The sequence below is a fragment of the Aquarana catesbeiana genome, linkage group LG01 (assembly GCF_042186555.1).
Source record: "Aquarana catesbeiana isolate 2022-GZ linkage group LG01, ASM4218655v1, whole genome shotgun sequence".
NCBI lineage: Eukaryota > Metazoa > Chordata > Amphibia > Anura > Ranidae > Aquarana > Aquarana catesbeiana.
This window is the reverse complement of record NC_133324.1, coordinates 500652900-500667645: the sequence shown is the minus strand read 5'-3', so window position 1 is coordinate 500667645 and position 14746 is coordinate 500652900. Positions and strand designations below refer to the sequence as shown.

The window sequence follows — 14746 nt, the reverse complement described above, 5'->3', positions numbered from 1 at the left end:
GGGAGGATCCCCTGGTATTTTTAAATAAAAACTGCATATTTCACAAGGCAATCAACTTTAAATTATATTAACATAATAAAGCTTATGTAAGATTCTGGTGATTGGGGTACGGTTTGAGAACCAGTTTTTGCACTCCCTGCCAAGCAGAACGCTCTACTCCCTGAAAGCACTCTGACAAGCAGGACGATAGTCCACTCAGTCTTCTATTTTATCTCTTGGATCTGAATGGCCAGGTATTGCCAATATCTGCAATGAGCCCAATTATGGTATTGGCAGTGGAGGTTTATTATATTTTCTTGTACTCCTTTTTACGAAAACTTTTGGTGTTGTAAACTAATGGTTTCCTTCCATTGTATTGATGTAGAACATTGACAATAAACATTTTGAACAATAAAAAAGATTTAAGTGATCGGGTTTAGATCCATTTTAACTCAGACTGGCTGAATTAATCTCTTTGAATACAGTAAGGGCACACTATATTCTCTGAAACATAGCTCGACATCTGGTGCTTTGATGAACATCAAAGTGTGCAGGTAGCGCCACATTAACTTGCATGGTAAGCACAGACAGTCTTGTAGTTCCACGCTGAAAAACATTGCAGTACACAAAACATCCTTGTGTGGGCTAAAGTCTTTCACAACACTGACCTGTACTATACATACATGACCTATATATGATGGCCTCTGTTCATCATATTAGGCGTATATGGGCTAGGTCTAGAAGACCAGAAGGTTTTTCAGATATCAGTTTCCATTGAAGAGGACTTATTTTTAAATTAGAACATAATTTATTAAACACACATGCAATACTACTTTTACAGCACTTGATTTATTTAATATCACTGTTATATGGGTCGGTATAGACAAAAAAAAAGAAAACAAAATAGATTTATGGCATTATTGAATATTTTATAGTCAACACCAGTCCCTGTCAAAGCCCATTAATTTTACAATTATTAGTTCTGAAATACTGTATGTGGACAGTGGCAGATAAGTGCAAACTGATATGAAATAAAAAAAGTTCAGATAAAAGATTACTCCAAGTGCTTTTTCTTCACGACCACAGCTAAAAAAGGGCAACTCTGCCCAAACCTGACATTCCAGTTTTGGGTAGGTACCAGAGGGCTGAACCATTTGCTGGCTTTTTGTATCTCTGAATGACATAATGGAGCGATATCTCTAGCATGGCAATAAATACGCGTCACCTTGTTTGACAATATGAGGTTTCTGCTGGAGGACAGGGACACGGTTATTTGTCTTTATAAAGGTCAATGTGCATGTGCAGAAATGAGACTACTACTGAGAATCTCTCAATGACATTCACAAAAGATATAAAAAGCCTGTGATTCACCTTGCCAGCAAACATGCAAAACTGAAATTTCAGTTTGATTGGCAACAGCCTTTTCACCTTCCATTTTATCGGTGGCAATTTTGTAAAATGTTGTCCACCGTAATATGTTAACATAAAACTATAGACTCTCTTCACCATGAATAATGTTAAATAAAAATGATTTTAAAATGGGCAGCTTTAAAATGTATTTCAATGGTGCCATTTTTATGGAATGGATATTCAATATTTTCTTCCTTGTTTTGTAAACTGATTGCACGGGTTTATTTAATATCAAATTAATTTTCGGCTTTTCTTTAAATAAGCATGGCAATTCTCCCAGCACCATGATTAACTGTTCATATAAGAGATACCATTATTAATTAATGAATGTAATCAAACACTTCATTAGTAACTGTGTACACAAAACGTCCATTAGCGTCATGTCAACCCTGACTGTAAAGTTCTGGCTTGGATGCAAAGTCTTTTTTCAGTTTATATTTGGTACTGTTGGGCTGCAGGGTGAATGTTGATTAAGGAATCCACAGCACAGACAGAGATAATGGCACTGGTAGAAGCTGCTGCCTACTGTCAGTCAGGCATCTTTTTAAGAACAGCAGCAGGAAAAAAAAGCCCCGTAAAAAAAAAGTCATCAAGCAGCAAATGCATACAGAGGAGCTGTGAACAGGTGTCAAGGGGAAGACGCTCTGCGTGTGTACTGCACTCGATATCTTGTAACTGTCATGCCATGGATCTCGGAGATCTCACATACAGTCTTGCAGGGAACCATTTCTTCATCTTCTTCACCAGTCAACCAGTCTTGCACCAGGTCAGCTGCTCTGGAACTGACATTCTCCTGCAGCCAGCTGTTGTGCCAGGCAGCAAACCTCTCATGGTGCTTCTGGAAGACCATAGGCTGGAACTGCAAGAAAAGAAAGAGATGGTATGTGTGAAAACATTCCCAACCATTAAATATAAGCCTTGAGTTAAGCAATACCAATATAGAAAAACTGACAGGTGAACAATAAAGGCATAAAAGGAAAACCCATGGCTTATGGCGAAGGACTGCTTTAGGGTCATGTAAATTTGGCAATCTAATTGGCATTTTTTTTGGTTTACTGCCAAGCCAGGCATTTGTTTGCCTGCAATGAAAATCAAGATGCTGCTAATCCAATGGACTTGTATGTCAAAGAATTTGGGTAAATGGTCTTTACAACATCCTCACCTCTTTGGCTCTTGTCAGTGTCCCCCAGCGGTACATGTAATCTTCAGAGTTGATGATGAACATCATCTTGTGGCTGTTGAGCCTGAAGCGGCAATCCATATTGCTAGCACTTTCCACGCCCATTAATCGTTTCCATGAGCTCTTAACTTCATCTTTCATCATTCGCATCGTCCTGCACTGCCATCTGTGAAAATTTCTGATATTTCTGTGGACAGGGAAAGGTCAGTCATAAAAACGTCTGAACGTTAATGCCATTTTATGTACATAAAACATTCCTCAGAAGGAGATAGAGACATAGAGATATATATATATATATATATATATATATATATATATATATATATATATATATATATATATATATATATATATATATATATATATATATATATATCTCTCTCTATCTCCATACATACAAAAAGGATTCATTCAGGGCAAATCAATAAGCTTTTCACCCCTTACTCCATCCTCAGCAGTATATACTTGCCTTTCCTAAATTTGCTCACTCCTCTGTTCAGTATTGAGAGTTAAAAGGAAATACTGGTACTTGCATATATACCACCAGCAGTCCCCAAACTAGGGCTCCCTAGTTGCTGTAAGCCAGCCCCTGCAAGGAGAAGGTCTTACCTGCAGGGCTCTCTCAGTGCACACCAGGGAAGCCATTTTTTTCCAGATTCTCAACAACGTTGGAACATTTTATACTCCTACTGACCACGGAAGCAGGGCAATTTGTTTTGTACAGCAAACTGGCCCTTTGTTTAGAAAAGTCTTGGGACACCCCCTAGCTGCCAGGGGAAGAACTCCTCCAGTGAGAGTGGGGGGGAACGACCAAGGGGAAGGAAAGGAAGATTTTGGTGGTAGGGGACTCAATTCTCAGAAGGACAGAGAGCGCAATCTGTCACAAAGGACCTGAGGAGCCAAACTGTATGTTGGCTACCGGGTGCGGCACATCACAGATCTGGTGTACAAATTACAGGGGGGGGGGGGGACCCCGGCTGTCATGGTGCACGTTGGCACCAATGACAAAGTCAGAGGAAGATGGGAGTGTCCTAAAAAAGAAGGGAGGGGTTTGGGTTCCTGGAGAACTGGGCCGACTTTTCAGTCGGTCACAAGCTCTACAGAAGGGACTGACTGCACCTAAATGAGGAGGGTGCAGATCTGATGGGAGTGAAGATGGCCGAAAAGTTGGAGGGGCTTTTAAACTAGGCAGGGAGGGGGGGGCGGGGCAGACATAGCCAGTGTGGAGCGTATTTCATTGAGTAATATTGTGGGCATTAGTGGTAGGTTGGTTAAAACACCTAAATCCATGGTCGGTATAGTAATAGGTCTTATTTGCAACCTCAGAACACCCAATAAGGAGATCTGAACAAAACTATGAGGCATACTCACTAATGCCATGAGTCTAGCGGACAAGATGGGAGAACTAGAGCTGCTACTGTATGAGGAGAAATTCAATTTTGTAGGAATTTCAGAGACCTGGTTCAATAGCTCTCATGATTGGCTGGCAACCATTCAAGGGTATTTCCTATATTGCAGGGACAGGGAGGGTAAAAAGGGGGGGGGGGGTATGCCTGTATATCAAAAATGATGTACAGTTGAATGTGAGGGATGACATCACTAATGGAGCAAGGGAAGAGATGGAATCCTAATGGGTAACGTTACAAAGGGAGGAAACCAAGGAGAAAGTAATACTGGGAGTATGCTACAGGCCCCCTAACCTGAGGGAGGAGGGGGAGACGAACCTCCTATCACAGTTCGGAATGGCGGCAAGGATGGGAAGTGTCATTATAATGGGGGATTTTAATTATCCAGATAGATAAATGCGCGGTTCCTTCCGCCCAGTCTAAGACTCGCCATTTCCTAAATGTCTTACAGGACAATTTCATGGGTCAGATGGTAAATGCACCAACTAAAAACAATGCATTACTAGACCGACCGATTACGAACAATACAGACTTCATCACGGATGTAGAAATACGGAGCAGCTTAGGAAACAGCGATCACAGGTCAATTAGTTTCAGCATAAATCACACAAAATAGGAAACATAAGGGGGATTAAAAGAGACTGGATTTCAAAAGAGCCAACTTCCAAAAACTACGCTCCTTGCTAAAGGATACTAAATGGGATAAAAATCCTAGGAACCAAGAACACTGAGGAAAAATGGGTGCGCTTTAGGAGCATATTAAATAAGGATATTAGCCAGTTCATCCGAAAGGGTAAAGTTAAAAGAGCTAATAAAAGCCCTGGGTGGCTTAACGCCAACGAAAAAAAAATTCACATAAAAGCAAAGGAGAAGGCCTTCAAAAAATACAAGGCTGAGAGATCATCATCAGCATTCCAACTGTATAAAGAATGCAATAAGAAATGTAAGGGTGCAATCAGAGCGGCTAAGACAGAACACGAAAGCAGGGGAGAGTAAGAAAAATCGCAAGAAATTCTTTAAGTACATAAACAGTAAAAGAGGGAGGACAGATCATATTGGCCCCATAAAGAATGGTGAAGGGATTCTGGTTACAAAGGATGGCGAGATGGCGAAGGTTTTGAATGTGTTCTTCTCCTCAGTCTTCACGAGGGAAACAGGGGGCTTCAGTAACCAAAACTGCAATGTTTATCCTCCTGACACGTCACAGGAAGCACCCCTATGGTTAACAGAGGAAAAAAATCAGAAATAGACTTGAAAAACTTAACATAAATAAGTCACCGGGACCAGATGGCTTGCACCCGAAGGTAAGGAGCTCAGTCAAGTAATTGCCAGACCGTCTTTCCTAATTTTTACGAACAGTCTACTAACTGGTATGGTACCAGCTGATTGGAGAAAAGCCAATGTAGCACCAATCTTTAAAAAAGGACCAAGATATATCCCTGGGAACTACAGACCAGTTAGCCAAACATCAATAGTATGCAAGCTCTTGGAAGGGATGATAAGGGACTAGATACAGTTTTCATTACTAAAATCTTGTATAATTAGCAGTAATCAGCATGGATTCATGAAAAATCATTCTTGCCAAACAAATCTATTAACCTTCTATGAGGTGGTGAGCATCCATCTAGATGAAGAAAGGCCGGTAGATGTAGTGTATCTGGATTTTGCAAAAGGCATTTGATACAGTTCCCCACAAACGTTTACTATACAAGCTAATATCTGTCGGCATGGACCAAAGGGTGGGTATCTGGATTGAAAACTGGCTACAAGGGTGAGTTCAGAGGGTAGTGATAAATGGGGAGTACTCGGAATGATCCAATGGGGAAAATGTGATCCCTCAGAGTTCTGTCCTGGGTCAATCCTATTTAATTTATTCATAAATGATCTGAAGGATAGGATAAACAGCTCAATCTCAGTATTTGCATACAATACTAAGCTAAGGAGGGCAATAGCTTCTCCGCAGGTTGTGGAAACCTTGCAAGAAGATCTGAACAAATTAATGGGTTGGGCAACTACATGGCAAATGAGGTTTAATGTAGAAAAATGTAATATAATTAATTTAGGTGGCAAAAACATGAATGCAATCTACTCACTAGGGGGAGAACCTCTGGGGGAGTCTAGGATGGAAAAGGACCTGGGGTCTTAGTAGATGACAGGCTCAGCAACGGCATGCAATGCCAAGCTGCTGCAAGCAAAGGCAATAGAATATTGGCATGCATTAAAAATGGAATTAACTCCAGAGATAAAACGAGAATGCTCCCACTCTACAAGACTCTGGTCTGGCCGCACCTGGAATATGCCATCCAGTTCTGGGCTCCAGTCCTCAGGAAGAATGTGCTGGAAATGGAGCGAATACAGAGAAGGGCAACAAAGCTAATAAAGGGACAGGAGGACCTTAGTTATGAGGAAAGATTAAAAGCACTAAACTTATTCTCTTTGGAGAAGAGACACTTGAGAGGGGATATAATTTAGAGGTCGACCGATATATCGGCCGGCCGATATTTGGTGTTTTTTACTTAATCGGCATCGGCCGATTGTGCTGATAAAAAAGGCCGATATAACTTCAGCGCGACTTGAAAATGACTTCTGTAATAGAAGTCAATACAAGTTGCCTGAAATCTTCTGTGAAGGGACTTCTCTCCCCTCTCTGGGCAGCCTGCCAAATCTGATAAAAAGAACCTGAAGAGATACAATGTTTACACTTATGAATGAACTGAACTCTGTGTGTAGAAGCTCTCAGTTTAACCATTTAAAGACTAAGGCCTCTTATACACAGCCAATCCGTTCAGGTCAGCCTGTCAGTTTTTTAGGCGGACCTGAACGGACACTCCGTGGAGGTCTATGGAGCATCGGATGTCAGCGGTGACATGTCCGTTGACATCCGACCCGCTCCGATCCGAAAAAGTGTGACGGAGGAAAAACCTACTTTTCCATCCGTTTTCGGATCGGGTGACGACGGACTCTACGGTCCGTCGTTATCCGATCCCCCATAGGGGAGAGCGGCACTCTGACAGGGCCTGCACACTGTGCAGCGACGGCCCTGTCATCTGCCTGCTCAGCGGGGATCGACGGAGCGATCCCCCGCTGAGCAGAGCGGGCTCCGTACACGGACACGTCCGTGTGAAGGAGCCCTAAATCTTTTCTGACATTTGTTGCTTACAAGTAAAAATCCTGTATTTTCTGCTAAAAAATCACTTAGAACCCCCAAACATTATATATATATATTTTTTTAGCAGAGACCCTAGGGAATAAAATACCGGTTGTTGCAATATTTTATGTCACACGGTATTTGCGCAGCGGTCTTTCAAACGCAATTTTTTTTGAAAAAATTAACTAATTCAAAAAAAAAACTAAGCAGTAAAGTTAGCCCATTTTTTTTCGTCCAAAAGTTTTGATTACCTGTTTTTGTGTATTTAATATACAGTTTTTTTTTAATTTTTTTTTTAATCTAAATTCTACATACAAGTGAACTGATTGGAGGTTTTGTTTAATAAATGTTTTAAATGTAAAAAATTTTCTGTATCACTTAAGGTTGCTTTCACACTGGAGCGGGCATGCGTTGACGGTAAAACGCTGCTAGTTTTAGCGGCGCTTTACCGTCATTTTAGTGGCGCTATTCGGCTGCTAGCGGGGCACTTATAATCCAGCTAGCAGCCGAGGAAGGGGTTAAATGCGCCCCTGAAGCGCCGCTGCTGAAACACTTTGCAGGCGCTTCGGCAGTGCTGCGCATTAATTTCAATGGGCAGGAGTGGTGGTATACACTGCTCCAAAGATGCTGCTTGCAGGACTTTTTTTTTTTTTTTTTTTTTTTTTTTTAACATCCTGCCAGCGCATCGCCTCAGTGTGAAAGCAGGGGAGCCGTTTTACAAGCGCTATTTTTAGCCCAAAAGTGCCTGAAAAACGCCCCAGTGTGAAAGGGGTCTGTTAGATTTTATGAGATGAAGGGGGGAAAAAAAAAAATCGTCCCAATATATCGGCCCAAAAAAAATCGTCATCACATATCGGCCATCGCGATTTCTAAATATCGGCATCGGCCAGAGAAAAACCCATATCGGTCGACCTCTAATATAATTTCAATGTACAAATACCGCTACAGGGAATTTAAAAAGACTCGCGGCCATTCACTTAAGTTGGAGGATAGATGATTTAACCGGAAACTGCGTAAAGGGTTCTTTACGGTAAGAATGTGGAATTCTCTTCCACAAGCAGTGGTTTCAGCAGGGAGCATAGATCATTTAAAAATGTAATTTTGAATTTAAAAATTAGATAGGCACCTAAACAACCACAACATACAGGGATATACAATGTAATATTGATATAAAAGCGCGCGCACACACAGGTTGGACTTGAAGGACTTGTGTCTTTTTTCAACCTTACCAACTATGTAACAATTGAATCCAACTCCTTTCCAAATCTCTTAAAACAGGGGTCAGCAACCTTTTTCAACTTAAGGGCAAGATTCAATGTATGCGAATGCATGGTATGCTAATAAATGAAGATAATAATACTCCTAACATAGTAATTAGAGGTCGACCGATATGGGTTTTTCTCTGGCCGATGCCGATATTTAGAAATCGCGGTGGCCGATTCTGATATGTGATGCCGATTTTTTTTGGGCCGATATATTTGGCCGATTTTTTTTTTTTTTTCCCTTCATCTCATAAAATCTAACAGTTAGACCCCTTTCACAATGGGGCGTTTTTCAGGCGCTTTTGGGCTAAAAAGAGCGCCTGTAAAGTGCCTGTAAAACGGCTCCCCTGCAGTCTCAGTGTGATATCCCGAGTGCTGTCACACTGAGGCGATGCGCTGGCAGGATGTAAAAAAAAGTCCTGCAAACGGCATCTCCATCACTCCTGCCCATTGAAATGAATGCGCACCGCTGCCGAAGCGCCTGCAAAGCGTTTTGGCAGCGGCGCTTCAAGGGCGCATTTAACCCCTTCCTCGGCCGCTAGCTGGGTTATAAGCGCCCCGCTAGCAGCCGAATAGTGCCTCTAAAATGACGGTAAAGCGCCGCTAAAACTAGCAGCGTTTTACCATCAACGCATGCCCGCTCCAGTGTAAAAGCAACCTTAAGTGATACAGAAAATTGTTTACATTTAAACATTAAACAAAACAAACCTCCAATCAGTTCACTTGTATGTATAATTTAGAAAAAAAAAAAAAAACTATCTTAAATATTAAATACACAAAAACAGGTAATCAAAACTTTTGGACGAAAAAAAAATGGGCTAACTTTACTGCTTAGTTTTTTTTTTTTTTTAATTCATTACTGTATTTTTTTTAAAAAAAATTGCGTTTGAAAGACCGCTGCGCAAATACCGCGTGACATAAAATATTGCAACAACCGCTATTTTATTCCCTAGGGTCTCTGCTAAAAAAAATATATATAATGTTTGGGGGTTCTAAGTGATTTTCTAGCAGAAAATACAGGATTTTTACCTGTAAGCAACAAGTGTCAGAAAAGATTTAGTCTTTAAATGGTTAAACTGAGAATTCCTACACAGAGTTCAGTCTATTGATAAAAAAGAACTTGAAGAGATACAAATGTATCTTCTTATCAGACTTGGCAGGCTGCCCAGAGGAGGAGAGAAGATAACTTTCAGGCAACTTGCATTGACTCTATTACAGAAGTCGTTTGCAAGTCATGGCTGAAGTTACAATCGGCCTTTTTTATCAGCACAATCGGCCAATGCCGATTAAGTAAAAAACGCCAAGCCGATATATCGGTCAACCTCTAATAGTAATAACAGTACAGGTTTACCTCACTTTAAGGTGCTTCACTAATACAAAGTCAGTTCACCCTGAGGGAGCATGTGGCTGGGGATTTGGATTTTACTGCCCCCTACCCCATCCTGGCACCCAAGGGTGGCGGATGCCAGCCAGCATGGTCTGGAGATGGGGTACTGGTCCCTAGGGGTGATGGGGTCCCTGTCCCCAGGTGAGAAGGAGTAATGGTGTCCCTGTCCCAAGGAGAGAAGGGGTCTCCAGGAGAGAAGGGGTCCCTGTCTCCAGGGGTGATGGAATTCCTAATAGGGTGCCCCCATTTCAGTGTTTTCTGTACCCCATTAGCAGTGTCCTCTGTTGCTCCTTCACATCTCTTCCATAGGGTCCCCTGCCCCCTCCCTCCATAGCAAGTTTCCTGTACCTCCAAAGCAGTGTCCTCTGTCCCCTGCGCCCCCCCCCCCCGATGTCCCCTGCGCCCCCCATAGTGTCCCCTGCGCCCCCCATAGTGTCCCCTGCGCCCCCCATAGTGTCCCCTGCGCCCCCCATAGTGTCCCCTGCGCCCCCCATAGTGTCCCCTGCGCCCCCCATAGTGTCCTCTGTCCTCCACCACACACACTGTGTAAGTAGAACTCTCCTTAACTTTTCACATTAACAGGGTGGTGATTGGTTGCTAGGATCACCCAGCAACCAACCACCTACTGTGTAATGTAAAAAGTTAACTCCAGCGGTTCCCGCCCCCATCCAGCCCAGTGATACCGGATGCTCGCTGCTGGCCAATGAAGAGGACAGCGGCGAAAATGTCAGCGGTCCGGGTGCCCGTGAATTAATCACGGGCACTGATGGGCCAGACATCTAGCGGTGGCGGGCCGGGTGCGGCCCACGGGTTGCTGACCCCCAGTCTTAAAATCTTACCTAAACTCGCCTTACCCAAATCCATATAGTAAGCCCTTAGAATCTCTTCTACCTCCCAGCACAAATTCCCTTAATCATCAACTTAATTTAACTAAGCCCCAACTCTAAATTTAGCCCTTATTCTGTATAGTCCTCCTAATGGTCTGCAACCTTATATCCTTTAGCACTTGGCAATTGTGCAAACCTGGGCTCCTGCAAACAGTGACCTGTGTTTTCCCTACCTGGGTTCTCTCTCAGGCCAGTAATGGAAAACAATTGTGTAGACTTTGTTCTATTAATTAAATGGCTTAGTTTATTTCTTTTGCAGTATGTGACTTTTTTCTGTGTTTTCCCTTCTACGATTTTCTAATGGATATTGTTAGGGTAAATATCAATGTGGAACAAGTATTTTTTTTTAAAGAAGCTGAAGGGAGCACAATATGTAAGCACTGATGAAGCGCTGTGCAAACTGTTGGCGCTATATAAATCCTGTATAATAATAATTAGAAAAAGGATTTAAATAGCAGTGATTTCTAGCAGTCTCATGTGAGGGGTCTCAAGTCTATAGTCTGAAGCGTATCCCATCTTTAACAAATCCAATAGCATATTCATAGTTTCTGACCATCTTCTGTAGCAGGCCTGTAGTCTTTGACCCTCTCCTGTTGCATGTCTGTAGTAATAGATTTCTGTAGCAATATTTTCACTAATTATTATATGCGTCCATTTGGTGATGTCAGGGATCATACTTGAGGTCTACTGACCACCATTTTGGACTGCATAAGGGCCAGCTGCTACATATGAGAACATATGGAGCAAAATGTATTGGCAATGACACTGGTACAATTCTGTATTGTGGTACAAACAAGAAATACAATTTTCTATAACCATTTTACTGGTTGGTTTCAACTTTACAAAGCAAAACAACTGACTCCTTCAATGTGAAAGCACTATTATCTGTAGTAGGGGAAACAAAGTTAAACTAAAACAAACAAAAATACAGTGAAAATAGGTTCCACGTAATACCAATATTTTTATTATTATACACTTTTCTGACACCACTGATGTTATCCTAATACGGTTTTATGCGAAATATTATTTTTGAGTTGCCTGTAAAAACTTTCTTGGAATACAGTACTGGATAGTCAATTCACTAACGTTTACCACATGCGATAAGGCTACCACGCGACTCATTTGCATAAATCATCACATGCAGTAAACTAAGTCCAATTCACAAAAAAAAAAACAAAACAAACAAACGATTATGTGGTATTTACCAGAAGAAATGTGCTGGCAAATACCGCAAAAAAAAGCTCTCAAGTCCAATTCACAAAAACTACCAAAGCGTTAAAAAGCATGCAATAATTACCACCAGGGTTTTGCTAGCGGTATCACATGCAGTGTTTGTCAAAAAACAGCCTGGGGGTCGGAGGCTGTTTCTTGACAAACAGCTGGTTGCTAAGCAGCGGGCCGTGAAGCCGGCTGCCGCATCCTTAACAACCGATGACTCATCAGCTGTCAGCGGGCTTCCGCGCTGACAGCTGATAACAAAAAAAGCAGTGGGGCCCCCCCCCCCCAGTCCATACCTGGCCCTTTGGGTCTGGTATGGAATTTAAGGGAAACCCCATGCAAAAAAAAAAAAAAAAATAGGATTTTTATAACACCTTACCTGTAAAATCCTTGTCTTGGAGTACATCATGGGACACAGAGCCTTAAGTAATTACTTAATGGGTTATAGGCCACCTTCAGGTGACGGACACTGGTATACCCAATCCAGGAAGTTCACTCCCTATATAACCCCTCCTCCTTCCAGGAGCACATCAGTTTTTGTAGCAAAGCAATATGCTTAAATCTCAAAAAAAGACGGGAGGGACCTCTGTGTCCCATGATGTACTCCAAGAAAAGGATTTTACACGTAAGCTGTTACAAAAATCCTATTTTCTTTATTGTACATCTTGAGACACAGAGCCTTAAGTAATTACTTAATGTGATGTCCCATAGCAATGCTACTTGAGGGGAGGGAGTCACAACCCAGAGGGTACTCCCAGACTTGAGGACCTATACTGCTGCCTGCAGCACACTGCGCCCGAAGGCGATATCCTCATACCTCCTTACATCCACCTGATAAAATTTTGTGAATGTATGCACTGAAGACCAAGTTGCGGCTTTACAGATCTGAGCCATGGAGGCCTGGTGACGCACTGCCCAAGATGCACTAACTGACCTGGTAGAGTGCACCTTAACTTGAAAAGGGGGGATCTTACCCCTTAAATTATAAGTTTGAATTAGAACTTGCCGAATCCACTTAGCGACAGTGGATTTCGACGCTACCTGTCCTTTTTTTTAGGACCCTCTGACAGAATAAATAAGACATCAGTCTTACGAATCTGAGCAGATTTTCAAAAATAGATTTTCTGCCCTGTGAGTTTTGTTCCCTGGAACATGGTTTTGGAAAAAACGATGGCAGGACAGTATCTGAAAACCTGAAATCACTTTTGGCAAAAAGTCTGGATGAGGGCGTAACACCACTCTGTCCTCATGAAAAATCAAATATGGCTCTTTACAAGAAAGAGCAGCCAATTCCGAAAACCCTCCTTGCTGAGGATATAGCAACCAAAAATACAAATTTCCTTGTCAGAAGGACTAGGGAAATATGTTGTATCGCTTCAAATGGCTGTTTTTGTAACACAGACAAAACTAAGTTCAAGTCCCAGGGGTTCAAGGGAGGTATGATTGGCGGATTAAGCCACATCACCCCTTACATAAAACCCTGGACTAAAGAATGTTTAGCAAGTGGTCTTTGAAATAAGGCTGATAAAGCTGAGACTTGGCCTTTAATAGTACTCAAGGCCAATTTCATTTCTACCCCTAATTGTAGAAAGGCAAGAATTCTGCCTACGATATATCTCCTAAGGTGCCAACCCTTGGATTCACACCAGGAAACATAAGCTCTCCAGACCTTATAATATATAGTTCTGGAAGCTGGCTTCCTTGCATTAATCAGGGTAGAGATAACTGACCCGGAAAGCCAACGTTTCTTCAGAATGTAGGTTTCAATAGCCAAGCTGTTAAATTTAGAGACCGTAAGGTAGGATGGAATATTGGTCCCTGTGAGTGCAGATCTGGCCTTGGCGGGAGGGACCATGGACCCTCCACTGCCATCTTTACGATTTCTGCATACCATGACCTTCTGGGCCATGCTGGGGCTACCAGAATTACCGGCTTTTTTTCCAGCTTGATCCTGCAAAGAAGTCGAGGCAGCAACTGAATGGGGGGAAAGCATAGATCAGTAAGAATGGATCCCTTGTTCTGGCCACAAAGTTGACCAACTTCATGTTGAACCTGGACGCTAGAAGATCTACGTCCGGAGTCCCCCATCTTTGGCAAACAGCCCGAAAAATGTTGGGGTGAAGAGACCATTCCCCTGAGAATAACTTCTGGCGACTCAAACAGTCCACCTGCCAATTCTCTACTCCCGGAATGAAGACTGCCGATAGGCACGGAACATTCCTTTCTGCCCAAGTTAGACTATGGTTCACCTCTCTCTGCGCTGAGAGACTCTTGGTGCCCCCTTGGTGATTGATATAGGCCACAGCTGTGGCATTGTCGGATTGGATCCTGACAGGACAATCCGTAACCTGAAAGTCCAGGCCTTTAGAGATAGACGCACTGCCCTAATCTCTAGGATATTGATGGGCAAAGTTCTTTTGGTTCTTGATCACTGTCCGTGGACAGTTGTCTTTTCTAGTACTGCTCCTCAGTCTGAAAGGCTGGCATCTGTCATTACCACTTTCCAGATAATTGATCTGAAGGTTTTTTCTTTCAGCAGATTCTGAGTTAGTAACCACCAACTGAGGCTCTGTGACACCCTTGGGGACAGCCGCATTGGCAAGTCTAAAGCTTGAATTGTTTTGTTCCAAGCGGACAGGATACTGTTTTGCAACAGTCTTGAATGGAACTGGCCATATGGACCTGCTTCGAATGAAGCCACCATGGTTCCAAGCAACCTCATGCAAAGGCGAATGGATGGATCGCCTTTTGACCTAACCATCAGCACCAGCTCTGTTATGGAGCTGATCTTTGCCTGAGGCAAGAACACCTTTTCCTGGGCTGTGTCTATGATCAGACCCAAGTACGCCAGTCTTTTTAGCAGTATTAA

General features: G+C 42.5%; 1 protein-coding gene across 1 annotated transcript in view; it reads right to left on the bottom strand.

Annotated features, from left to right (window-relative positions):
- Nucleotides 1-809: 809 nt before the first annotated feature.
- Nucleotides 810-14746, bottom strand: part of SIN3B (SIN3 transcription regulator family member B) — a 106589-nt gene continuing 92652 nt past the window's right edge. The window contains exons 20-21 of the mRNA XM_073592877.1: nt 2552-2756; nt 810-2248 (exon numbers count right to left, since the gene is read on the bottom strand). Of these exons, the coding sequence (XP_073448978.1) occupies nt 2018-2248; nt 2552-2756 (436 nt within the window). The 3' untranslated portion in view covers nt 810-2017. The remainder of the gene's footprint in view (nt 2249-2551; nt 2757-14746) is intronic.